Source organism: Anser cygnoides, chromosome 25 (assembly GCF_040182565.1).
Source record: "Anser cygnoides isolate HZ-2024a breed goose chromosome 25, Taihu_goose_T2T_genome, whole genome shotgun sequence".
NCBI classification, from domain to species: Eukaryota; Metazoa; Chordata; class Aves; order Anseriformes; family Anatidae; genus Anser; species Anser cygnoides.
In genome coordinates this window covers 2,090,253-2,115,679 of record NC_089897.1, presented here as the reverse complement: position 1 = coordinate 2,115,679, position 25,427 = coordinate 2,090,253, and the positions used below count along the sequence as shown (strand labels likewise).

The window sequence follows — 25,427 nt, the reverse complement described above, 5'->3', positions numbered from 1 at the left end:
CAGGGCCGCCGAGGCTCTCAGAGGGGAAGGGAGAAAATTTATTTTATACATTAAGGCCGATGGTGACACACTGCAGCATCTCCCCTGCCTCCTCCTGCCAGGGCAGGGCAAGCAGAAGAACCAGGGCCCCCCCTTCTTGGTCCTCCCAATCTTGGGGGCTCCGCGAGGCCCCAGAGATGGGTCCTGGTGGCTGCAGCACCTCTCGACATCAGTGGGACCGTGCCCACCGCCCGGCAGCTCCCAGCACCTTCCTCCCAAGCCCCCCCACGTCCCCCCTCGCTCCCACCAACAGCAGGGACGCAGAGACCCAAAATAAGGGCATAGCTGGCACGGTATCACAAAGGGACAAAACTGGGGCTTTTGTTCCCATCCTGCCGCACCCCAAAGGCGTTCGACCTCCTCTGCGATCCTTCCCGGAGCTGCCCTGTCCCGAGACAGCCGGGGGGGGGGGGAGCTGGGACCTGCTTTGCACAGAGGGTGGGGGTCCGGGAGGACCCCGCAGCCCGGCTGCTCCCCCGCAAGGTGTCACACAAAGAAACCCCGCAGGGTGGGAGAGGACCCTTGCTTGTGCTTGGGCACAAATGCAGCAGGGAGAGAGGCTCGGCCCTCCCGTGCCCAGGAGCCACGCATCTCCCCCCCCCCCAGCGCTGCGACCTGCCTGCTTTGTCTCGCAGCCTCCTCGCTCCCACCCTCCTTTGTCCTGCCCGTTCACAGACCCACGGCATCGTCCCCGCTACCCGCTGCCCACCGGTGGCACCCAGGGGGACACCGGCACCCTTCCCCGAGCTGGGGGTGGGGGAGAGGGATGGGCGCCTTCCCTCCCCACCCCGATCCTCGCCACGGATGCCCCAGCCCCACCACGACGCCGTGGAGGGAAGGATGAGTATTTCGATCACCTCCTGCTCCTGATCCCCTCCCCGCGCACCCGACAGCAGCGCAGGCAGGGGCTGAAGGGTTCGGTTGGGAACAGCCCTGCCCAAAACCAGCTCCGCAGCCGCCATCCCTGACAGCACCCGCTCATCTCCTGGGGAAAAGGGACCGGCCCTGAGTCGGGCCTTTGTTCCAAGGCTCCATCCCAAGAGAAACGCAGGATGGAGGACGGGAAGAGTGCGGCCAGCAGGAAATCTCCACCCGCAGCCGCCGGCATCGCTCGGCTCCCGGGTCAGTGCCCTGGCACGGCCACCCCTGACCTGCCCTGCACGGGCACCGCGGGAGCACCCACACAGGAGGGCTGCTGTCACCTCCCCGCTGCTCCCCCAGCCTGCCAGACCCCAATTCTCAGCCTGGCGGGTGGAACAAGGCAGAAAACCCCCACCAACAGCTCGCCAAGCAGGCAGCACCACCAGGTGCCTTGGTGCACCCGCACGCAGGCGGCGGCACGCGCAGCCACACACCCACCATTTCCCCCTCCACCACTGACGCTGCGCCCAGCATCTTTTGTGCTCTGCCCAGGGCACTGCCTCTGCATCTTCCTTCGAGCACTAACGCACCCCCCCTGCAGACTGCCACCCGCACCCCATCCACCTCGAGCCGTTACGGGCATGGGGCCGCGGCACCCGCTGGGTTACCCCCTCGCCCTTCCCGCAGCCCCGCGGTGGGATCCGAGGCAGGAGCAGCCAGACGGGGAGGGCCTGATCCTTCCCTCGCCCCGCTCCGGCAGCCTGCAGGGGAGCTCAGCGCACCCGGGGCCTGACCCGTGACAGTGCGGAAGCCGCGGGCTGACCCGGGGCAGCCACGGGGCGAGCGGGAGGAAGCCGAGCGCCCGGTCCCTGCCCCACGCCGGGTGGCAGCTCCGGTTGGGACAAGGGGGCACCAGCCCTGCCTGCCTCACCATGGGCTTCCAGCGGGGTCTTAACCCCCTTCTGCCGGGGGGGGTGGTGGGGTGGACGTGGGGGCTCCTTCCTCCTTTCCTGGCAGGGAGAGAGAGAGAAGCGAAGAAAACGCCGCGGGTCTCAGGACCCCAGCGGCTGCGCTCGGAATACACCCAGCCGGGTACGGCGCTAACAAAGAGCCCCCCGCTCGGCTCCGAGCTCCATCCGTCCCCCTGCGGATCCGCAGGAGAGGTTGGGGATCTGCTCCGCCGGCTGCAACCCAGCCCCGGGCCCCCCCCGAGCCCCCCCCCCAGCCAGGCATGAATTAGGTGCCGCTGGCAGCTCCTTTATGGAGGTGCAGGACCCGTGAGGGGCATTGTTCCCAGCCCGGAGACAGCACAAAGGACACGGAGATGCTGCATCGCCCCCCCCCCCAGCACATCGCAGGGACCCCCCCGTGTGTCCCCCCCCCACACACAGCACCGGGGGTCAAACAACCCGACCCCAAACCTGCCAGGAGCCGCGGGGGGGGGGGGGTCTGGGGGTCCCCCCGCACTGCGGGGCCGGGCAGCGGAGCAGTGATGGAGCTGATGGGGGGGGGGCAGCCCCAAAAATGATGAGTGGGGGGGCTGGGAGGGGCTGGCACGGCACCGCACCGCTCGGGGGACCCCCGTGCTGCCCTGGAGAGGGGGAATAGACTGAGGGGGGGTTGGGAAGCCCGAGGTGGGTACCGAGCCCCCCTTGGGGGTGCACCGAGCTCCCCTTGGGGGTGCACCGAGCTCCCCTTGGGGGTGCACCGAGTCCCCCCCGGGGATGCACCGAGCCCCCCATGGGGGTGCACCGAGCCGCCCTGGGCGTTGCACCGAGCCCCCCCCGGGGTTGCACCGAGCCCCCCCCGGGGATGCACCTTCCCCGTACCCCCCCCCCCATCCCATCCCGTCCCGGGACCCCCGCCCCCCCCCGGCCGGCGCTCACCTCACGGCCACCTTAACGCAGCTGTCCGGGGCCGCCATGCCCCCCCCGCCCGGGCACCGCGGCCGCCGCTGCCCGAGAGCATCCGCGGCTGCGGGGGGAGGAGGAGGAAGAAGAGGAGGAGGAGGAGGAGGAGGAGGAGGAGGAGGAGGAGGAGGAGGAGGAGGAGGAGGAGGAAGGGGGCGGTGGGGCCGGGCGGCCCCAGGTGCCGGGGGCGGTCCGGGCGCTGCCGCCGGGGTCGGTGCCGCCGGTGGGGGGGGGGGGGGGGGGCTCCGCAGCGAGCGGGGCCGGGAGGGGCGGGGGCTGCGGGGAGGGCGTGGTTCGGAGGGGGCGGGGCCTCGAGGGGCGTGTCTGGGGCGTGGTCACGAGGGGCGGGGCTCCGGGGGCACGCCCCCGGCCAGGCGCGCACACGCGCACGGTCGGACACGCGCAGCCCCCCCCCCCCCCCCCCCACCGCTTACACGCGCACCCACCCCAGCGCCCCCCCCCCCGCCCCCCCCCCCGTCCGTCCCTGCTGCCCTCTGCCGGGCCGGCGGCCCCGGTCCTGCGTGTACTGGGTGTAACCGGGCCATACTGGGCTGCAGTGGGTGCACTGGGAGTACTGGGTGTAACTGGGACGTATGGGGCTGCACCGGGTGTAACCGGGCCCTACTGGGCTGCAGTGGGTGTACTGGGAGTACTGAGTATAACCGGCCGTATGGGGCTGCACTGGCTGTAACCGGGCCATACTGGGCTGCAGTGGGTGCACTGGGAGTACTGGGTGTAACCGGGACGTATGGGGCTGCACCGGGTGTAACTGGGCCATACAGGGCTGCAGTGGGTGCACCGGGTGTAACTGGGCCATACAGGGCTGCAGTGGGTGTACTGGGAGTACTGGGTGTAACCGGGACGTATGGGGCTGCACCGGGTGTAACTGGGCCATACAGGGCTGCAGTGGGTGTAATGGGTGTAACCGGGCCGTATAGGTCTGCATTGGGTGCACCGGGCTGTGCAGGGCTGCACCGGGTCATACAGGGCTGCAGCGGGTGTACCAGGCCATATAGGGCTGCACCAGGTTGTGCAGGGCTGCGCTGGGTGTACAAAGCCATATAGGGCTGCACCGGACCGTGTGGGGCTGCACCAGGTGTACTGGGCCATACAGGACTGCACTGGGTGTACCAGGCTGTGCAGGGCTGCACTGCGCCATACAGGGCTGCACTGGTTGTACTGGGCCATACAGGGCTGCACTGGGTCATACAGGGCTGCACCGGGCGTACTGGGCCATACAGGGCTGCACTGGGCCATACAGGGCTGCACCAGGCCGTACCAAGCGGGTGCCGGGGCCATGCGGGGCCAGGTGCCACCCCAGCCTTGGTGTCACCCCACTGAGCAGGGCAGCAGGGAGCTGGGTGCCCCCACCAGAGCCCCCCGGGGCTGGAGGGCTGGTGACTCCACGCGCTGCCCCACAGAGCCCACCCCGTGCTCCATCCTGAGGGAGAACCCCCCCCCAAACGCCACTTTGGGGCAGATCAGCCCCCTGCAGCCCCAGACCCCAGGAGAGGGTGCGGAGGCATTGCACCGTTGCTGCAGTAGGACCCCCTCACCGCGTCACCCTTCACGTATGGGGGCTCCAATGAGCACGCCCCCACCCCTCCACCCTCAGAAGGGGGCACACGCAGCCCTGCACCCCCCAGAGGACCCACAAACCACCACTGCCCACCTTGAGGCGCATCCTTGACAGCCCCCCCAACAAAAACACCACGTTCATCAGCAACCCGCTCCCAAAACACACTTTGGGAGTGTGCAGAGGTGTTTAGGATCACGTAAGGGGCTGTGAGCCTTGCCCTAGGGCAGGAGCAGGGGATTCCCAGGGCTGCCCCTACCCGATCCCACTGCCTGCCTGCATCCCCTGGGGGAAGGGGGCTGCTCCACCACGTCCCCTGTGCCAGAAGGGCTCCCCAGAGCTCGGGCTGCAGATGGAGATCAGCAACAGCCATTTCCCTTTTATTAAGTTAACAAAATGCCCTGCTGGAGAGCAGACAAGCGCTATTGATTCAATACCTCTCCTGGGACCTATCGGTTTGCTGCATTTTAATATATATTAGGCAAGGAAGAGCCCTGAATTGCCCACTTTGGAGGGGCTGGAGGCCCTCTGAAGCAAGAACTCTGCAAAGAGATGCCCGAGGGACACGGGGCTGCCCCAGTGCCTGGCACCCAAATTCCTCCTGGGGCACTTGAAGTCTGTAAACCCGAGCCCCGGGGCAGACCCCTTCCTGGAGAGAAATAAAACCAGCTGCTGCACGGCCCCAGCACTGCCCAGGCAGCAGAGGACCGTGAGCGGGCAGCACTGGGCAGAGCTGGCACCAGCAGGCAGCAGGCACTGGGATCCCAGCCCCTGGCTGTGGCACCTCTGACCTGTCCCCCGCGGGGCCGGGATGATGTCCAGGGGCTGGATGAGCCCAAGCTGAGCCGTGGGGTGGGCGTGCAGTGCCCGAGCCTCAGCGTGGTGTTTGGAGATACCCAGAGGGATGGAAATTCCCCTGCGGGGGCCAGCTCTGCTCTCAGTTAGACCTGGGGCTGCTGCACGGACCTGCGGGGTCGGATCTCCTTCAGCACTGGGGCTGGGGGCTGCAAATCGCTGCAGTTCTACTTAATTGGGCCTTAATTTGCAGTCCCCTCCCCAGGCTGGGCTGGGGCAGCAGCCCTGAGCTGTGCAGCAGGACTGGCAGAGGAAGGAGGGGACGGGGAAGCCACGGAGTCACACAGCAGGGACATTTTAATGACCTGTCCAGCTCTTGCCAGACCCTTCTGGCACAGCATTATCCGGTCCCGTCACCGGCATCCCGGAGCCACAGCCCCAAAAAGGTGGGGAGACGTATGTCGTTGCTCTGGTAGCCCCCACGGGGTCCTGAAAGGGGCTAAGCCCTTGGGGCCACAGTGGCAGGCGGCTCACGGGTGAGCAGCAGGACTGGATTTTTGGGAGGCGGCTGTGCTGAGCCCCGGGGAGCCGGCTGGTGACGCAGCCGAGGTGTCCCAGGGGACAGAGCCGGCGTCCTGCGGTGCTTCTCTTCCCTTCAGCAGCTCCACAGCTGCCTTCTCCACTTCATCCATCTCCAGCTGGCTGCTGGCTGCCATCTCGTCCCTGGTCACTGCCACGAAGGATGGGTCCCGGGCCAGAGCCTCAAGGCCCCCGGAGATCAGAGCCTGCAGCAGAGGACGGGGTCACAGCCCAGTCCGTAGCAGAAGGGCTCACGCTCGTTGCCTTTGTCCTGCTCCAGTCCCCCACCGTGCCACGAGCAGCCCCCGCCAGCCCCCTTCCCTCCCCGGCAGCTCTGCCTTTCCCCCCGCCAGCCCCTGCCTTACCTCCTGGATGAGGAAGGTGATGGCCGGGGTGGAAGAAGTGCTTGGGTCGCCGCTTTCACCCCGCTGGTGTTCTGAGCTGGGGGCTGCTCCCGTCGCAGCGCCACCCCCTCTGGACAGCTGGGTGAAAGGAGCAGAGAGCCGCAGCTCAGCCTCGGGCAGCGCCCACGGAAAACCTCTCCCACGTAAATGTGAGGGCTGCAGGGACCGTGTCCAGCCTGTACACGCAATCCCATCTTTCTGGAGCTCCCGCGTCCAGGGCGCCACCAGCAAAGGGACCAGCAGGGCAGTGTGGGCAAACAGCGGGGTACCAGCCCTTACCCACCTGCCTGGGTACTGAGGCAGGAGCCAAATTACCAGGCGAGGGGGCACTGGGGCCAGCCACGGGGCAGCAGAGGACCGGGGGAGCGATCCTGACCCCATTTTATTCTGCTCCGGCTCCAGGAGCGTGCAGGGAGCCAGGGAGCTGTGGTGGCCTTGCCCAGGAGGGGAAGGAGCTTCAGCCCACGTTCCCTGCTTCGCTGCCTCCGGCCCGCATCGTCCCCGTTACCTCCTGGGGCAGAAGGTGCTGCCCTGACGCTGGGCGATGCCCAGAGGTGGCTCCTCGCCTCCCGCTCGGCCTCCGCTGCAGCCTCTCCGAAGGGAAGGGGAGGTCACGGCCTAGAAGGACAGGAGGGGACATCGGGTAGGCACAAGGGCAAGGCCACGACAGCCACCCAGAGGGGACCCGGTGGGAAAGGCTTATCGAAACCAGGGGAACCATGTGGAGGGGTTTTGGACTGCTGGAAGTCCCAGCTCCTCCTCCTGCCTGCTACCAGCACCCCGAGCAGGCTCAGGACCCCAGGACAGGAAAGATGCTGACACTCACCCTGTGCTGGAGGCCTGGGTGCTGCTGGCGCCGTCTTCCTCAGCACCTCGTCCTCGTACTGCAGCCTGGCAGGGGCAGGCAGACGGGGCAGCTGAGCAGGGACCTCCACTCTGCACCCAGCTCCACCCACGGATGCAGCCCTCCCCACCTTGTCCACCCTGGGGGACACAGCTGGGATGGATGAGCAGGGGGGAGACCCCAAGAAGGAGAAGTATATTCTCTTACACTGGTAACACTTTTCTCTTGTACCCATGTTGGGCACTGGTGGCCTCTACCTGGGCCTTGGCACTCAGAAACAGCGATGCTAACAGCGCTGAGATGAAGGAATGACAAGGACAAGCTCAGGGAGACATGCACACTGATGTGTGGGGCTGCACATCAGCCCTAGAGCTACCTTGTGTGTCCTGGGAACACCTCTAGACATCACTATCTAGTAGATACCCCTACCTCACACCTCAAGGGCCAAGTTTCTGCACGGAGCTCCTGCATCTATGGGACTGCTTCTGCATTGGCATCCAGCCCCTGATTCCTCCCCGCAGTGCGCAGGGAGCTCGCTGCTGCAACCCTGCCCCTTCTCCAGATCTTTCCTGGCCCCATGAGGAGCCCCTGGGCACGACCAACGCGCAGCCTGCCACCAGCACAGCCTCCCTGGGAGCTGCAGGGCACAGTCCCCAGCTCTTCCCCCAGCTTTGCCATGCCCACCCGAGGCTCACCAGCCCTTACCCCTCCGGCCAGTTGCTGTTGTTGGTGTTGGTGTTGCCTTCCTGGGGGAATTCGTCGAGGAAGACAGGGGAATCGAGGTCTTCGCTGCCCACCTCTGCGAACTGCAGGGGTCTCTGGCTGGCCACCTGGGGCTGCAGGGGGCTGCTCGGCTCCAGGAAGCTGTCGACCTGGCCAAACAAGCCGCCTGTCCTCTGCAACCAACGGGGAGGGCGTCAGAGGAGGCCCGGAGCTCTGGGAGGCTTTGGGACCATTCCCATGGGAGGAAACGTGTTTGGGGGCCAGTGGGAACACCAGGGAGCGAGAAGTGGATCTGACCCCGCTGTGGTGGTGGTGGCACCCAGCTGTCCTGCCTTAGCCTGGCAGAAGTTGTGGATGGGGCCCTCCAAACCTGCGTTCATCGCATCCCTGCCAGGCACATGAGCAGGGTCTATAAAAATAGACGGGGAAACCGAGGCGAGTAACATAGAATCATAGAATATCCCGAGACGGAAGGGACCCACAAGGATCATCGAGTCCAACTCCTGGCACCACACAGGTCTACCCAAAAATTCAGACCATGAACATGCTGCTCAGGGCGACTCGGCCAGGATGTCCCGATGCTCAGGGAGAAGACAGAAGCACTGATATAATCGTGGTGGCCCAAACTGCCTGCCATGGTCAGGCTCATCTCCGAGGCCTGCTGGTTGCCACGCTGAGCCCCCACCAAATGGTGGGGTGCCCCATGGGCTGTGCTCACCCTGTATATCCCTTCCTCCATGGCAGCCTCCACCATCGCTCTTTCCAGCTCCTCCTCAGCCATCAGGTCCCCAGAGATGGCTCGATGGATTTCCGGAGCTGCTTCTTCTTCAATGCTCCTCAGCCCGGCCTGGTGGGGAGAAGGCGGCATGGCTGGAGGTGGCCTGGCCCCACGACCCCTCTCACGTGGGGCTTTGGAGAAGGAACGGTGATGAGGCACGCTCAGGAGGTCTCCAGGCCTTACAACAGGGCAAAGGCCGTGGTCACCCTGCAGCTGGCCCTGTGCTTGGGGGAACAGCTTTGGGCTGACGCTGCCCCACAAAGGGGTTTGTTAAGGGCAGCCCGTTAATGGGTTGGGCCGGTGGTGCCCAAGGGGGAGACGGGCCTTTGTCCCTCACCCACAGGTATCTGAGCAGGGGCCTGGCTCATTCCCTCACCCGGCACTCTCGGGCCTTGTTTTTTTTCCACCACAAAGTGATTTCCTCCCTGTAAGAAGGTCAGGAGAGGCCGGGCACATCCCTGCTGCTCTGACCGGGCACAAAGATGCCTCCTCCCCAATCCCACCCTGACAGCATCCTCCGAGGCTCCTGTGCAGGTTTCTCTGACCGCAGAGGTCCTGCTCAGGACCACCCCCATCAGCCCCTCTCCGCTTGGTCCCCTCTCCTCTTCCCAATGAGGGGTGCTTTGGGGTGCACCAGGCACCCAGGTCTCTCAGCACCACTAACCTGGATCTCTACGGGGTTCTTCTTGGGACGGTACCCGTAATACTCCTCCTGGCGCTTCATGAACTTCCTGAAATGCTCCTGGATGAGGAACGTGGCATAGAATTTGCCCACTGTCACCTCATCATCTGGAAGGGAGGAGAGCAGCCTGATGGCACTGCCTGCCACGAGGCCCCGAATCGCCATAGCGGCTGAGCCCCAGGGGTTGTTTGCCCCCCCCGGGAGGTAGCACGGGGTGAGATACCTCCGATAGGTGGGATGACCTGGTCCAGGAGTTTCATGCTGGTTCGCTTCCAGATTTTTTTGATAATAGCTCTGAGCTCCTCGTTGGCCTGCTCGAAGTTACCTGTGAGAAAAGCGAGCGGGACGGAGTGGTTTGTTCCCAAGGGAAAGCCACGTGAAGGACGGCAAAGCGTGTGGAAACCCGGCCAGGCTCTTCCAGGGTGTGACACCACCCATCAAACAGGAGCTTTGTAGGAATAAGGCTTTGATTTTAGCAAAAAGACCTTAACTACAGGGTGAGTCAGAGCTAGGAAACGGGTGGAACATGAGTGCCGTGGTCTCTGTTGTGATGATCAGCAGCAGGCTCCAACCCTCCCTTCCGTGCTCTCCCAGGCTTTACCACTCCTGCTGTCTTGCAAGCCCAGTCTGTCCTCATGCGTGCTCTCAGATCTCCTGTGATCCTCCCAGTGCTTCCTGCCCGGTGCTGGAGGCTGGTGTCCCCCACCCCGGCTGAAGGGGAGGCACCGCGCCGTGCTGCTGGGGGAGGCTGGCCTCAGCCCCGCTCCTGCCTGGGCTGCCTGGGGGATGCTGCCTGACCCACGGGCACGGAAACCAGCTGGTGTGGTTTCTTACCAAGGCAGGGCTTTGCAAACCGCCCTGCTGGCGAGGAAGAGGGCGAAAGCAACTCCACCCCGGCACAGCTGAATTCAAAGGGCAGCCACCCTCTTCCATTCCAGTCTGAGGTTAAACATACCCGGGGAGATGGAAAACTGGAACAACCAGCGCAGGGGGAGATCAGGCTACACTCAACGGTGTAGGAAGGGAGCCCGGTGGCTGTGCACTGAGGCAGGGATTGGAACTGGGTCAGAACAGCTCCTGAGCTCTTCAGAGTGAAGTTACCCATCTGGGATGCCAGTGGTTTGCTCTTCAGGGTTGCAACACACAGCCCTGAAACTCATAATGCCCTCCAGGCTTGGCCTGAGCAGCCCCATGCACGTGCCCATGGTCTCTGGTCCAACAAGGTAATGGTATGAAGCTGGGGGCTGCAACAGAGGGTCTTGCCACACCAACAAGAAGCCCTGAGGTCACCAGACAGAGGGGGGGAACAGTGCATAACTGGCAGCCTGCAGCACAAGGAGAGGGTCCCCCCACCGTGCCATGGAAGCAGACCCGGGCACCCCGTACCTTCTGTCTTGATCTTGAGGGCTGTCCTCACCAGCGCAAAGAGGGTTGCATTGAAGGTGACGGTGCCGTCGCTGTTCAGGGGCATGTTCATGCACACCAGACGCTGCAGAGCAAATCGATAACCATGTCCCCACGAAGCAGAGCAGGCTGGCTGCTCTCCCCAGCAGGAGAAACACGGTGCTGCTCTCAGGGTCGTGCTGCTTTGCCTTCCATCCCCCTCAAAGCGCACCAGGCTGCCATGAGGGGTCTGGGGATCAACCCCCTAACAAGCTTGGTCAAGACCCCTGAGGGTTTATACCCATGGAGGTATAAACCTGAGCTCCTGCCCACATGGTTTCCTGGGAGCCTCGTACAGATCCTGGCTTCGTGCAGAGAGCCAAGCGTGGAAAAGTGTGCCCAAGACTGCAGAGTCTCCAGCTCCCTCAGTGCTATCAGCCCTTGGAGACAAACCTCGACAGCCCAGAAGATGTGGCCAAGTACTCAGCCCCAGCGCTGCCCTCTTGCCCCAGGTGCAGATGTGGAGCACCCAGCATAGCTTGGAAACTCCTCTGCAACGAGGGCTGCAGGAGGTCAGCCCATGGGTGTCATCCCCTGGGCGTGGAGGTGAGCACAGGCAGGTCCTTGTCTTCAGGACCCTGAAATGCATCAACTCCATGCAGGTTACAGCACCTCTCCTCGCCTCTGGAAGACTCCTCTCCATTAAAAACCAGAGGTCAGAGCACGAGTATAAAGCATGAAAGTGGAAAGCTGGCTGAATTTGTGTCCTCAGCCTCCCCAGGGAGGATGCGGGGATGGCCTGGGGAAGGTGCCCCATGTCCACGCACCCACCTCTCCTTGGCTCTTACCTTACAAGCTACACGGTGCGGGCAGAACTTCCCGAAGCCTAGGGGAGGCTGGATACGTCTCAGCAGAGTCACCACGTCCAAGTGTTTGATCCTGCCCCTGCAGAGACAACGAGCTGCTTCAGCAGCGTGGTGGCAGACAAGGGGGGGGCAGTGGTTTGGGGAGGGGCTGGGTGGGTTTGTCTTCGTGGTCTGCATGGTGGGCAAGTCTTTTTACTTCCCTGTGCTCCTCTTGGGGAAAACAACTGTTCCCCAAGGCAAGGTGGCAGATAAAGGTGGCATGGGAAGAGTTGGCAGCACCACCAGGGCTGGGTGAGCAGGGAAACGGGAGTCTTGTGTCCCCAAAACTCCTGATGGCTTGTGCCAACCCTGGGACATACTGACAAGCCCACATCCACCTCTAAGAAGCCAGGATCTAAATGCCAAACAGTGCTGAGTCTCGCACGGCCCTGCTGGCCCCAGGTTGCAGCAGAGAGGGCAGCCCACCCCGGCCCCCACAGAGCGTCCCCCCCATGTCCCTCACCCCCTGCCGTGCACACGCGGTCACTCACTTGGCCTCGGGGTCGTACTCAGCCCAGATCCGCTTGAACTCATCCAGGTGGTGGGGTCCGAGGATGGACCAGTCGCGTGTGAGGTAGTCAAAGTTGTCCATGATGACGGCCACAAAGAGGTTAATGATCTGGGGGCAGAGGGGCGGGTGTGAAGGATGCCCTGGCCCTCTGTGGGTCCCCACGCAGCAGGACCGTGACCCCCCACCCCATGCACAATGGGATCGTGAACCCCCCCACCCCGCGCACAGCAGGGCAGGGCAGCCCGTGGGCTCCGGTGAGGGGGCAAAGCGCAGGCAGACGCACGTTGGGTCAGGGACAAGAAGGTGCCGGGGTTCCCTGGAGCCAGGGGATGCTGTTGGTGACCCCACGCAGAGGCAGGCCCCCCACCCCATGGGATTACACGGCAGGATGCGGCCGGCACACGCAGCTCTTCCCTCTCAGGAGCCAGCACCGGTGCATGGCTGAGCAGCAGCACGTGGGGGATACGGGGAGGAACTAACGGGGATGTGCAGCCCCACGTACCAGGAAGGCGCAGAGCATGTAGAAGCTGATGAAATAGAAGTAGGCGAAGCCCGTGCCGCAGGTGTACTCCTCGCCCTCGGCAAAGTCGGACTCGGGGTCGCACAGCTTCCCGTAGCTGCAGTCCAGCAGGATCTCCTGCCAGGCCTCCCCTGTCGCACACCTGGGGAGAAGGGGATGCCCGCTGGACCCGGCCCCTCCTGGAGGGCTGCTGGGCCCGCAGGGACCAGCCCCGTACACAAGGGAGCAGGGAAAGGAGCGGGCAGGATCCTGGGCTCGCTGCACTGCTGCAGGGAGGGCGTGGGAGCCTGCTATTGCAAGCTCCAAAGCGAAGCATTTGGGGTCAAGGAAAGCCTTGGGCTGAACTCTCCCTTCCCCTTGCTTTTCCTGAAAATTCACTAATTAAAATCAAGTCTGGGAAGGAAACATGCAGAACAGAAAAGCCGCGGTGCCCCCAGACTTTTTTCTGTAGGGCAAGAGATCAATCAGCTGCAGAAACGCTGGTGTCCCTCAGTCCAAGCCGGGAGGCTCCCATGTCAGCTCGGAGCCCAGCTCCATTCTGGAGCTGCCTGCTCCCTGAGGCAGTACCGACCTGAAGAGCAGCAGCACAGCTTGTGGGAAGGTTTGGAAGTTGTTGTTTCGGTTGATCTGGGTCCCGTCCACCATGGCGATCTTCCCAAACATCTGTAAATCAGACCATCAGGCCCCCAGCACCTTTTCTCAGGCATCCCCACCCTCCAGAGGACCCCAGTCCAGGAGTTCCTCTTTGTCTTGGTTATTTGGCTTCGGGTATCTCCAAAAGAGAGCGTGACACCAGGGGGGACATGGTTGTTCTGGGGCTCGTGAGCAGCTTGGACACCCCTGCCTATGCTGAAAGCGCCCCTGTCGATGCTGCGCTGCACCCGAGACAAGGAGATCTCACGAACCAGGCACAAGCACTGGTGACAGCGTGTCTGCGTCATGCTGTTGACTCAGAAAGCGCTATTTGGTGTGTGCCTCGGTTGCCTTAGCTGCAGCCTGGGGATGGGAGGAGGTGCTCGGGCTGCGTTAACTCTGTGCATCCTCGGAGACCAGGGCAAAACAGTCCCACTGTGCTCAAAGCCCCCGGCACTGCCGTGCAGAGGACCCAGTCCCCCCCTGCCCCATCTCCCCAGCTGCTCCCAGGCTCAGGTCCCTGTTCAAGACCAAATCCGCCCCCTGCGCCTCTCACCTGCATCCCGATCACAGCATAGATGAAGAAAAGCATCACAATCAGGAGGGCAACGTAGGGCAGAGCCTGCAACAAAAGGATCACGGCTCGGGTGAGAGGCAGCCCAGCACCAGAGGACACCCAGAGACAGGGGGTTGGGGCTGGACTTATTGGGGGGGCAGCACCCCGGCGTCCCATGGGGATGGGACAGCTTGCTGCTCAGAGCTTGCTGCCAGCCCAGGACACGTGCTGGTGTGTTCCTCACAAACCTGGAAGGACTTGATGAAGGTCCACAGGAGGGTCCGGACGCCTTCTCCCCGGCTCAGCAGCTTCACCAGCCGCATCACGCGGAACAGGCGGAAGAAAGTGATGGAGACACGGGAGTTGTCATCGGGGTCCTGCGGACAGAGGGGGGCAGCAGTCACGGACCCTGCAGGAGTCCCGTTAGGTAGGGATGGGACACGGCAGGGGGAAAGGCATGCCGTAGCGCAGGCTGGGAGAGCTGTGCCGTTCAGTGCATGCCCCAAGAGGTGGTTGATGCCTGGAGGTGTTCAAGAGGCATTTGGGTAATGCCCTCAATAACATGCTTTAATTTTTCGTTAGTCCTGAAGCAGTCAAGCAGTTGGACATGATCAGCTTTGAAGGTTCCTTCCAACTATCCTATCCTACCCTACCCTACCCAGGGCTGCCCCAGGACAGGCTCATTCCCTGCTCTCTCACCCTGCACACACTATGTATTTGTTACACTGCCACCTTGGGGTCTATTTGTAAGGTGAGCTCTGGGCCAGGCACCAGGCACAGGAAGGGTTCAAGGTGGCTGCTATCGCACACAAGAGTTGATTTGAAAGCGTCCCAGCAGGGTTTTGATGTGACAAAGCGGGGACAGAGGGCAGGGTGGCTCTGGGGAGGCGAGCATCCTGCAGCGGTGCCTCCGCTTCTTGGGGTGGCTGTGGGACCCCAACCCGGGGGGAGAACAGTCGGGGACGGGGGCTGGGGACAGCTGGGTTGAGAGGGAGTCCCAGAAGGGGCAGGCGGAGGGGAGGCAGCAGACAGAGGCCCTGGGCTCATAAGGCTGCGACACCTGGGACATGGGCTGTGGGAGACGCTGGGGGCTCAGTTACCCGCTGGGGAGGTTGTTTTGGCACAGCACAGCCCCAGCCTCGCTCACCAAGTGCCGCGAGCACATGTCCATCCCGTCGCACCTCTGCTACCCCTCCTGCTTCCCCTCGGCTTCCCAGAGCTTTCGTGCTGACCCCCCTCGTTCCCATCACCCAACCCACCTGCTCCCAGAGGTGTCAGGGCAATAAAACCCACCCTCAGACACCCCTGACCCTCCAGCAGATCCAATTTCCCCATTCTGGCATTTTTGAGTCCCCAGGGCTGCACTGAAAGCCACCACCTCCTCTCTCCACCCCTCCTTTTCTCGTCTTTGTCCTTCCTAGTGCTCAGCAAGCACAGTGGCCAGGGAAGTGGCCACGTCCCCACCCAGCAGGACCAGGACAGCGCCCAGGGCAGGCCACCTTGGCCTTGCAGCTCCCAGCACTGGGGCCCTGGGACCCCCGAGAAGATGCCCTGGGGGCACGGAGATGCACCAGGCTCCGGTGCTGCACGTGGGACCCTGCCACCAACCTCTCCCCATTTCTGGAGCCTGGCCCTTGGGCTCCTGGAGGCGAGATGTGCACAGCAGAGGAGAGCAGCAGGGCTCGGGGCATCTTAATGCATGCAGGACACGCGCAAACGCCGGCCGCGGGCGGGCTGGGACGGCCCCAGGCAGCAAAGGGGAAAGGGGTCCACTGCAAGCACGTGCAGCTGATATTTACGATGTTCTCACAGCCCCCGCCGAGGCAGTACAATCCGCCGCTGGAGGCAAGGACAGTCTGCCAAGAGAATAAAAGAGTCAGCAGGAGGGAGGGAGAAACGAGAGACGGGGGGAGGTTGCAGAAGGTGGCGGCACAGGCAGAAGAAAGATGGAAATCGGCTGTCCAGGGGCACCCTCCCGAAAAGGCTGCAGCCCCCAAGGTGTGCCCGCACCTGCACGGTGACCTGTGGGGGTGCAGAGACTGCAACCGGCTCCTGGGGACCAGGAGGGACGGACCCACCTTGCCCTGACCCCTGGGCAGAGAGGGGGGTTACCAGAAGGGGAGGGAAGGCTGCGATCCCTGCCCCGTCCTGATCCCACTGCGCATCGCTGGATGGCAGTGCTGGGAGGGATGAGGACTGGATGGAGAAGAAGGCACGTGGAGGAAGGCTGGGGCAGCCCTGGGGAGCCTGAGCCGTGCTCTCAGGTGTGGACAAAGACGGGCGCGGGGGATGAGCACTGTCCTTCTGTCGGTGACTGTGGAGGTGCCACAGAAGGACTGCAGGCCACGGGAAACCAGGTCACAGGCACAGAGAGCTGGGGGACCAAGGATGGGGTCTTGGAAGGCTTGGTGGCAGCTGAAAGCTGCTGGGACTGGCAGGAAATTTGGGAATCATCAAGGCTGAGAAGCCCAGAGGCTCGGAGGATGGCAGTATCGAGGTGTGGGCCATGCAGGGAGGAATGTTTTGGGAGAAAGATGGGTGGTTTCACTCATCCAGGGACCCTTGAGCCTCTCGTCCTCTGCACGGAGAAAGGCTGCAGGACTCTCCCGGGGGTGGCCGTGGCAGCAGCTCTGCCAGATAAAGCCCTGCTCCCGAGAGGAGACGTGCAAAGTCACCAGAGAGGGTTAACCTCACCTACCCGACCCTACAGCTGCTTCTACAGTTACCGTCGGGTCTGCCAAACGCAGCGCATGACCTCCCGGCGCACAGGGGCATTTTCAGAGCTGGTTGTGGTCTGGGGAGCTCCCAGTGCTGTGGCACAGTGGTTTACAAGCACTGCTCTGAAAATGCTCCCAGTAGAGCATTTATCAGCATATAACCACTGGCTGCAGTTCCCCGGTGTATGTGGTCAGCAGCGCCCTGTGGGTACAGGGAGCTGCAGGGGAACCCTTTTTCTGCCCACCTGCCCCAGTCTGAGGATGGACACCCGGACCTGTCGAGGTGGGCACACACAGCAGACAGGCAGGGCGAGTGGGGCAGCATCTTGCTGCTCATGGTCCTGTTTTCCATGGCATCCCAGCCCCTACAGGCTTTCGGGAAGGGAGGGGGCAACACGACAAGTTGCTAGGCTGGGGATGGTCCCCTGTGTTTATACAGTGCCCTAAGTTTCACAGGGGCACGGCTGTGACCTCCAAACACCCACGCCACGTGGCTTGTCCCTCCTCCGAACGCAGCAGAGGGGAGAAGAGAGGCCACCAAAGCCCCACAGAGCTGGGCACCACTCCAGCACCCACAGCTCGCCCTGGGGCAGGCGCCAGCAGCGACAGGGCGTGGGGACACCCTCGTGCCCGAGCAGCCCAGCACTTACATCGATCTCGCTGAGGATGACGTCGATGATGCTGCCGATCACGATGAGGAAGTCAAAGACATTCCAGGGGTCCCCGAAGTAGCCCTGCCGGGGGAGGGCCAGAGAGAAGAGGAATGAACATCCAAGAATCAAGCCAAGGAGGAGATGCTGGATGCTGGAGCCCAGGGGAAGGAGAGCGCGATGAGGGAATTAATCAGCCCTCCTCTGATCTCCAGCCTGCGCCCTGCCCTCACCTTGGCTTTGAAGGCCATGAGCTTGAGGATCATCTCCAGGGTGAAGAGGACGGTGAAGGCCACGTTGAGGATGTCTGAGATGTGGTTCATCTCCGCAGACTGGTTGTAATGCTGAGAGAAGGCAGGAGGAGCCGTGTCAGCCCAGTGGCACGGGCTGCATGGAGACCAGCCCACCGCAGACCTGTGGCTGGGAAAACTTGCAGCAAAAGAGAAAAATCCCCCCTGCTGCAGCCCCTCCTCTGGGCACCCCACATCCAACCTGTCCCCCTTTCTCCCCAGGGCTGCGGAGCACACACCAGCAGCTTTGAGGCAGCAGGGCTGAGCCCAGCCTGCTCGGTGCCACGGGCACAGGGGTCTCAGAGGGGCACAACCACCCGCAGTCAGCACTCCCCCCCTTACCTGCATGCCCAGGCAGATGGTGTTGAGCAGGATCAGGAAGAACATGAGGTATTCAAAGTAGGAGGAGGTGACCACATACCAGATCTGGTACTGGTAGGGGTTCTTGGGGATGTAGCGCCGCAGCGGGCGAGCCTTCAGCGCGTACTGCACACACTGGCGCTGGGGAGAGCAGGGGAGGAGTGAAGCTGGGGAGATGCACACACCAGGGACAGGGGCACGAGCACGGAGCCAGCACCACCAGTGACAGTGCACAGCCCCACCAGCACCAGCCGGATCCCCCCTTCTTCCTCAGCCCCACGTGCCATGGGCCAGGGACAGCAATGACCAAGTACCTGCTGTGCCCTCTGCAAAGGCACCCAGACACCCCACCCGGGACCGTGTTTCCAAAGCCACCTCTTGCCTCCAAAGATTGCCGTGCTGCCCTGGTGCTGATCCCCCACTAAGCACTAAGGGCTGGATCCACCTCGCCCCGTCCCAGCAGCTCCAGTACCTGGTTCTTGTCCAGCTCACAATTCTTGTACTCGCTCTCCCCCTGCTCCTGGAAGGTGACAATGACAAAGCCCACAAAGATGTTCATCATGAAGAAGGCAATGAGGATGATGTAGATGATGAAGAACATTGCAATCTCCACCCGGTAGTTGTAGATAGGGCCTTTATTCTCATCATTAGTGTCAATGGCCCTGTATAGCAGCCTACAGGAGGGAAAGCGAGGCAACAGAGACCCTAGTTAAGGGGGGGGGAAGACCATCTGTCTTCTTGCAGGCTATGGAGAGCTCTGGAGAAATCCCAAATCCAGTAGGGGTGGAACTGGGCTGCGGGGATCGCCCTGCTGACTCTCCAGCCCCTACCAGGGTGGCTAGCCCTGCTCCCCAGCCTGGGCAGCTCTTCTTTCCCTGGCAAAGGCTTTCCAGCTCCTGGCTGGCAATCAGCCTGCGGGCAGCGACCTGCTCCCAGCACGACCCGGCCCTCGGCAGGCCCCCACACACCGGACTCACTCTGGCCAGCCCTCGAAGGTGGAGACGGTGAAAAGCGACATCATGGCTGAGAAGACGTTGTTGAAGTGGAAGTCGTTGTGGAACCAGACACGCTTCTTCAGCTCGATCTGCGTCGGGTCCCCGTCCACGTAGTCGATGAAATCACCCCTGCAGCAGAAGGGATGCGGCGCTCACCTGGCACGGCCCCCTCCTGCTGCCGCGCTGGCCCAGGGCTGCTTGTCCCTGGGAGGGGAGCATGGCCTTGGGCTACGTTTATCCTAGGGCGAGGGACAGCAGCAAGAGACCTCCCAGCCCCTTCTTTCTGGCTGCAGGATCCCCTTGCAGACACGCGAACAGCCACACGCCCCCTTCCCCTCCTTGCCTGCTGCCCGCTGGGCTCTTACCTGCACTCCTTCTCCGTCAGCTTGGATGGGTCTGAGCAGCTGTAAAACTTCCCCTGCATTAGAAAGAGAGCAGGAGGAGCTATGATTTTGTGGTGACTTCAAAAGCCCCTCTGATTTTTCACAGACTGGTTGATTGCCACCCTGCCTCCGTGCTGGCTCTGACCTCTGCCAGAGGGGAAACTGAGGCAGTGAGCAGGGGAAGGGAGCTGGTCCCTTTGCGTGTGCTGCCTGAAGCTGACAATGTCCTGGGTGTTTCCTGCCCTCCTCCCACTACAGGCACTTCTGCTGGGACGTCTGCTACAGACGGGCATTCTTGGCAGAGCATTGACAGCATGGTCTGTGCTGACCTCGGCACCGGGAGACACCAACCCCAAAGCCCTGTGACTACAAGACCCCAAAGCCCTGGGCAGCACGTCTCTCCTGTCCATCCGGGACGTCTCTCACCTTGAAGAGCTGGACCCCGATGCAGGCGAACATGAACTGCAGCAACGTCGTGACGACCACGATGTTGCCGATGGTCTTGATGGCCACGAACACACACTGGACCACGTGCTGGTCGAGGACAGAGCACACGTGAGCATGCCTGGGGCAAGGTCCCCCCGTGTGCCCCACACTCAGGAAAAAAATAAATAAATAAATAAAACAGAAAAAAAAAGGCAGGCAAAAGCGGGAACCTGCCAAGAGCAATGGGACAGGGCAGGCTCCTTCCCCAGATGGTAAGTGGGAATTGTGTTCCTGACCCTACAAACCCCACAGGGCATGAAATCCCACATAATTTTCCGTGGGGACTCCCATGGGCCGAGGACCCCAGCCTTGCTCTTACCTTCAGCCCCTTGGCCCTGTTAATGGCTCGCAGAGGTCTCAGCACCCTCAGCACCCGGAGGATCTTCACCACCGAGATGGTGCTGGACCTGAGGAGGAACGCAGAGCTGAGACAGGGCAATTCCCAGATGGGAAAAAGGGACTCCCATTTGAATTCCCACCCAGATCTTCTCCTTTGTCACTCGAGGAGTTTGCCTCCCAGTCACCCAGGCCCTGTCCCCCCTAAAAATACATCCAGGGACACATTTTGGGGGCACTAACACGTGGGTTGGCAGCTCCCATCCCACCCAACCCAAACTGCTGCAGCACCCCCGCTGCCCGGCCAGGCTAAACAAGAGCAGTGCCCACCCTGGGAAGCGTGGAGCTGCTTACTCGATTCCCATGGAGATGAGGGAGACAGCAACCACCAGCAAGTCGAGGATGTTGAAGGAGTTCCTGCAGAAGGAGCCTTTGTGCAGGAAAGCGCCGTAGGCTGTCATCTGGGGAGCAGGAGGAGTTAGGAGAGAGGCCGAGCAGGGCACAGGGAGCTTTCCCCGTGGCCCGGGGTCCCCATCCTGCTCAAAGCCCTTGCTTTGCAGCCAGGCAGGCAGCTGACTTCAGCTGGAAATCCTTTGCACTGCACTGGTGGAGAAAAAAATCCCTTCCCAGTCATTCAGCAAAGCAAAGAGGAGAAGGGCAAAAAGACTTGCAGCAAGAGCAACTCACAGCAGCTGCTTGAATATGGTTTTACTTCACAGATTTTCGTTGCTTTCTCTTTCTCAAAGGCTTTGTTAAAGACATGCCAGGACAGAAATGCTGGTGCCATGGCCCATCTGTCCTGGTGTCACAGCACAGCTGCCTGACCTCGCTGCAAGGGGACTTCTGGCCCCTGGGGCAGGGCACGCACCCTGGGGTGCCATAAACTTGGGCAAATGAGCTGGCAGCTGCTCCCTGCCTGCTCCTGGAGCTCGTGCCCACGGCCAGAACGCAGCCCAGACCTGGGTGATGTGCATGTGCTCCATGGGAGCAGATGGACTCACCTTCAGGACGATTTCAACGGTGAAGACAGAGGTGAAACCGATGTCAAAGTATCCGAGAATCTGGGGACGTAAGCACCAGGACTGGGTGAGGTTTGGGTGACGTGGGAAACGCACCACTGTTTTCAAACGCCCTGGCACTGTGGTTTGCCATCCACCCTGCAAACTGGGGAGCCTGTCTAGCTCAACAGGGGCTGCAAACCCGGGGCTGAGACCACCCATGAAATTCCCTTCACTTTCTCAACTTCCCCCAGTACACGATCCAGCTTCCAGCCTGGGACCAAGCTCCCAGTTTCCAAGCCGGTGATGCTTGCTGTGATTCACCTGAAAGACTCTGGTCCCCGAAAGCAATGGGCACCCTGGGGAGCTGTCCCCTGAGAGACCCCCCAGCCCCTGCCAGGCACCACACAAGCCTAGACCCCATGGGGCTACCCCTGCTCCATGCAGGCAGCATTTCAGGTGTTGTACACACCACTGGTCCAGTCTGCATGGGATGTCCCTGTCCCCAGTAAGCTGCCACAGCCCTAAACCAAGGTAATCTCGCTCACCCTGGCAGGTAGATCTCTTTACCGGGAATAACCTTAGACATGGAGCAGTAAAACTTTGTCCCGGCTGTTTCCCCTGGATGGGAAGCACAAGCAGCCTCCCCTCCCCAAGCGTCCTGCCCTCCCAGAGGCAGGGATTAACCCAGGAGAACCCAGTCCCCCAGATTCATCTTCCTTGGATTCAGAACAAGAGCAAAGAGGTAGGCACAAAGACTTTCCTCCTGTAGACCAGAAGAGCAGCAGGGAGCTCTCGGTGAGATTCCCTTTCCCTGCTTAAAATTCCCTTAGAGGGAAAAAAATCACAACTACCAAAACTCCCCCAGGCTCAACACCTGGCAAGCAGGTATCTGCTCACAGGGGAGCTGGGGGTCTCTGTGACGTCTCCCCCACCCACCCCAACCCACCCGAGTCACCCACGCACCTGGTTGCGGAACGACTCGGCGCGGATGGGATCCTCGGCCGCCAGGGAGATGCTGCTGAGCAGAATGAAGAGCAGGATGAAGTTGGTGAACCAGGTGGCATTGACGATTCTGTGGCACAGCATCCGAAACCTGCCGGGGACAAAAACGGTGTGAGACACTGTGAGAGGTCAGAAGGGCGTTAGCTGGGGCCGTGGTAGCCTGGAAGAAGGTTATGGCAAAACAAGTAGGGTCCCACTGGGAAGGGTTGGTGCCAGAGAGAGGCAAGGAGAAGGCTCAGCACTTACTTGTTGGTTGGGCTGAAGATGAAGAAGGAGCTGGCTTCAGGCATAGGCACGGCCTTCTCTTTCAGCTGTAGCTCTGCCAGGGGACGTGGCCGAGGACTCAGGGGGATTTCGGGCTCATCTTCCTCATCGTCACCTGCAGGATGGTCACAGGGAGGGAAAAGGAAAGGGTCACCCAGAGAGGGAGTAGCAACGTGACCGTGTGGAAGATCTTCTGATGTTGTGATCCTGAGCTGGCCTCTGGGCCAGACAGACCTCAGCACCCCCAGGCTGGTGAGGGGCCACGGCATCCCTCACTCCACACACCTTCCCCAGCTTCTGCGGGGACAAGTCTTACCTGGGAAGTCTGCGGATGGGTAGGGGTCTTTGATCTCGTTGACATTGGACTCAAATTCATCCACTTTTAACTGAAACAAGGGAGAGACAGAAAGGAAGACACGCAAGTGAGTGTGCCAATATTGCTGCCAAAGACCCTTGGAAGCCCTGTGGGGTCAGTGGTGTCTACATTTGGCCTTGTACAACAACAGGCAAGTGGGGTGCTGGCCCAGGATGTGGTGGGCCTGTTCCACCACACAACAGGCCCAGTCTGGGCCCAGAGAACCTCTATCTCCAGAAGACACTAAGGCAAGGAGCAATTCGTGACCCAGCAGAGTCCAGACCTGAGCTAGCTCCAAGCCTCTGCCAGCCCTTGCCGGTGGCAGGAGGTGCCTGATCCCTCACCAGGGCTTCCCCAAGGCCCAGCCCCACCAGCACCGACCTTGGCTGTTGTGGGAATCCCTTCTCCCTTCGCTTTCTGCTCAAGCTTCTTCGCCAGCATCTGCTTCTCATCTTCTGACTTCTCTGGGTAACCCCTGAGCGGAGAGCAAGGGCTGAGCTCAGGGCAGGGGCACAGGCGACACCGTTCTGTCCCCTTACCCCAAAACACCCGGCCTGGGAGCTCCCCCTGCCAGCACTGCAGCGCTCACCTGGACATCTTGCGCCGCTTGCGTTCCTCTGCTTTGGCCTTCTGGGCTGAGGTGAGGCTCTCAGCCTCGGCCAGGTTGTCAACCGCAATGGCCAGGAAGACATTGAGGAGGATATCTGGTGGGACAGCACTAAGGACGTGAACTTGGTTCCCATTTGGATTTGGTCAGGGCTGCCCGTGGTCTGAGAAGCCATCCTGGAGAGGAGCCCTTGAGCCAACCCTGGCCAGGGAGGTGGTGGAATCACCGTCCCTGGGGGTGTTCGAGGAAAGGCTGGACGTGGTGCTTGGGGACATGGTTTAGTGGGTGACATTGGTGGTAGGGAGATGGTTTTCCAACCTTAACGATTCTGTGATTCTGTGATTCAATCTTGCACCCATCCTCGTGAGTGCTGAGCTCTGGGATGACCGCCCCCATCCCTGCCTGTGCTCAATCTGTACACAAACACGTGCACACACACACACACACACACACACCGAGCCTTCAGCCTCGCACAGCCAGAGCAGTTTGTGGGGCTGGGCACAGGGCGCCCGGACATGGCTTCGGTGTCAGAGGATACAGTTCCCACAAACGAAGAGGATGATGAAGTAGATGCAAACCAGCATGCCAGGGAAGGAGGGGCCTCCGTAGGCCATTATCCCATTGTACATTATTGAATTCCAGTCCTCTCCGGTCAGGATCTGGGAGAAGAGCAGAGACAGCATGAGGGGAAACAGGGATGTGAGAGCCCCCGCAGCAGAGCAGGGCAGAATCCCACAGCTCCATCCTGCTCCCTGCTCCAGCCCCGTTGCCAGATCTCAGCTCCCTCCTCTGGCCCTAAACCCCCACTGCCACCCACGACCCCATCTCCCCTCCCCACTCCATCCTCAGAGCTGCACCACCTCCCACGAACCCACATCTCTCCTAACCCCAGCTCTTGCCAGGAGACCCCCGAGGTGAGAACCCAGGCTGTGGGGGTCTGCCAGCCCCCCTGCCCTGCTTGCCACAGCCCCGTACCTGGAAGACACTGATGAGGGCCTGGGGGAAGTTGTCAAACGTGCTGCGCCGCACCTCCATGTCCTCGAAGTCGTACTTGCCCCCGAAGAGCTGCATGCCCAGCAGGGCAAAGACGATGATGAAGAGGAAGAGGAGGAGGAGCAGAGAGGCGATGGAGCGGACCGAGTTGAGCAGAGAGGCCACCAGGTTGCTCAGGGATGTCCAGTACCTGGGGAGAGGGGGGAGAGGAGCATGCAGGAGGTGAAGGAGTGGGGCAGGACAAGGGAGGAGCAGGGAGCACCCTGTCTGCCCCTCACGATGTCCCAGAAACCCAGCAAGGGGGGCTCTGAGCCAGCACCACTTGCAGGGTGGGCACTGGGACTTCTCCATCCTGGCCCCGGGATTGGTGTCAGAAGATACCAGACCACGTCCCGGGGACACGGATATCGCCAGGCTTGGCCTTGTTCATGACCCCAGGAGCTACCAGCTCTGCCCGTGCTGCAGCCCTCCCCAGGAACAAGGCCAGCGATGCCTGGGGGGCAGCCAGCCCCCAGCACCCACGGAGCTCCCGTCCCAACCTGGTGATCTTGAAGATGCGGAGGAGCCGGATGCAGCGCAGCACGGAGATGCCCAGGGGTGACAGGGTGCTGAGCTCCACCAGGATGGTCTCCAAGATGCCCGCACACACCACAAAGCAGTCGAAGCGGTTGAAGAGGGACATGAAGTACTGGCGCAGGCCCAGCGCGTACATCTTCAGCAGCATCTCGGCCACAAAGAGTGCTAGCAGCACCCTGTTGGCATTGTCTGGGGTGGGAGATCCAGCCCGTCAGAGCACGGGCCTCTTCCTCTCAGCATGGCACGGCAGGAAGGAAGGAGGGCAGTGCTGCCCACATCCCTTCTCTGCCTACCACCGAGCCCTGAGCTGCAGCAAATGCAGTTTTCTAGGGAGCACTCAGGAGAAGAGGATGAGGAGAAGGGCAATGTATAACCATATGCTTGCACACATAATAGTGTGAGTCCACCCAGTGTGTCCGGGTGCTGTGTCCATGTGTACTGGGCTCTGCATGCTGCATGGCTGAGCTGTGTACACGTGTGCTACATTCTGTGTGTGTGAACACAGTGCGATTGCGTGTGTACGTGCATGGCCGTACCGTGTGAGTGCATGCAGTGTGCACGTAAGTGAACTATGTACGTACATTTGTGAGTATGCACACCCTGTGTTCACCATGCACCTGTAAGTGCACGCACTGTGCATTTGCAATGTGCAATTGTGCGACAGCCCAGTGTGGATGGTGTACGAATACGTGCATGCAGGCTGTGTTTGTGTG

The 25,427-nt window shown here is 61.7% G+C and overlaps 2 protein-coding genes across 6 annotated transcripts in view; both read right to left on the bottom strand.

The window, feature by feature from the left end:
- Positions 1-2,940, bottom strand: part of KIF21B (kinesin family member 21B) — a 34,490-nt gene extending 31,550 nt beyond the window's left edge. For all 4 annotated transcript variants that reach the window (XR_010826549.1, XR_010826550.1, XM_066982921.1 and 1 more), the window contains exon 1: positions 2,787-2,940. Coding sequence is in view for 2 of the 4 variants with exons in the window: in XM_066982921.1 (XP_066839022.1) it covers positions 2,787-2,824 (38 nt within the window). In the remaining 2 variants the exon portion in view is untranslated. The remainder of the gene's footprint in view (positions 1-2,786) is intronic.
- A 2,580-nt stretch (positions 2,941-5,520) lies between these two features.
- Positions 5,521-25,427, bottom strand: part of CACNA1S (calcium voltage-gated channel subunit alpha1 S) — a 34,304-nt gene continuing 14,397 nt past the window's right edge. The window contains exons 11-44 of one of the 2 annotated variants that reach the window (XM_013196974.3): positions 24,678-24,903; positions 24,121-24,328; positions 23,684-23,804; positions 23,128-23,242; positions 22,920-23,013; positions 22,500-22,569; positions 22,166-22,298; positions 21,881-22,010; positions 20,918-20,977; positions 20,271-20,377; positions 19,900-19,987; positions 19,521-19,628; positions 19,077-19,129; positions 18,694-18,840; positions 18,189-18,390; positions 17,699-17,857; positions 17,300-17,410; positions 17,067-17,150; positions 15,499-15,555; positions 13,948-14,076; positions 13,700-13,765; positions 13,082-13,173; positions 12,493-12,652; positions 11,971-12,098; positions 11,423-11,519; positions 10,578-10,680; positions 9,415-9,516; positions 9,174-9,298; positions 8,450-8,578; positions 7,714-7,904; positions 6,991-7,055; positions 6,673-6,782; positions 6,126-6,242; positions 5,521-5,966 (exon numbers count right to left, since the gene is read on the bottom strand). In XM_013196974.3, the coding sequence (XP_013052428.3) occupies positions 5,712-5,966; positions 6,126-6,242; positions 6,673-6,782; positions 6,991-7,055; positions 7,714-7,904; positions 8,450-8,578; positions 9,174-9,298; positions 9,415-9,516; positions 10,578-10,680; positions 11,423-11,519; positions 11,971-12,098; positions 12,493-12,652; positions 13,082-13,173; positions 13,700-13,765; positions 13,948-14,076; positions 15,499-15,555; positions 17,067-17,150; positions 17,300-17,410; positions 17,699-17,857; positions 18,189-18,390; positions 18,694-18,840; positions 19,077-19,129; positions 19,521-19,628; positions 19,900-19,987; positions 20,271-20,377; positions 20,918-20,977; positions 21,881-22,010; positions 22,166-22,298; positions 22,500-22,569; positions 22,920-23,013; positions 23,128-23,242; positions 23,684-23,804; positions 24,121-24,328; positions 24,678-24,903 (4,142 nt within the window). In that variant the 3' untranslated portion in view covers positions 5,521-5,711. Of the gene's footprint in view, positions 5,967-6,125; positions 6,289-6,672; positions 6,783-6,990; positions 7,056-7,713; positions 7,905-8,449; positions 8,579-9,173; positions 9,299-9,414; positions 9,517-10,577; positions 10,681-11,422; positions 11,520-11,970; positions 12,099-12,492; positions 12,653-13,081; positions 13,174-13,699; positions 13,766-13,947; positions 14,077-15,498; positions 15,556-17,066; positions 17,151-17,299; positions 17,411-17,698; positions 17,858-18,188; positions 18,391-18,693; positions 18,841-19,076; positions 19,130-19,520; positions 19,629-19,899; positions 19,988-20,270; positions 20,378-20,917; positions 20,978-21,880; positions 22,011-22,165; positions 22,299-22,499; positions 22,570-22,919; positions 23,014-23,127; positions 23,243-23,683; positions 23,805-24,120; positions 24,329-24,677; positions 24,904-25,427 lie in introns of both variants that reach the window. The other variant, XM_066982984.1, reaches the window with a different exon arrangement.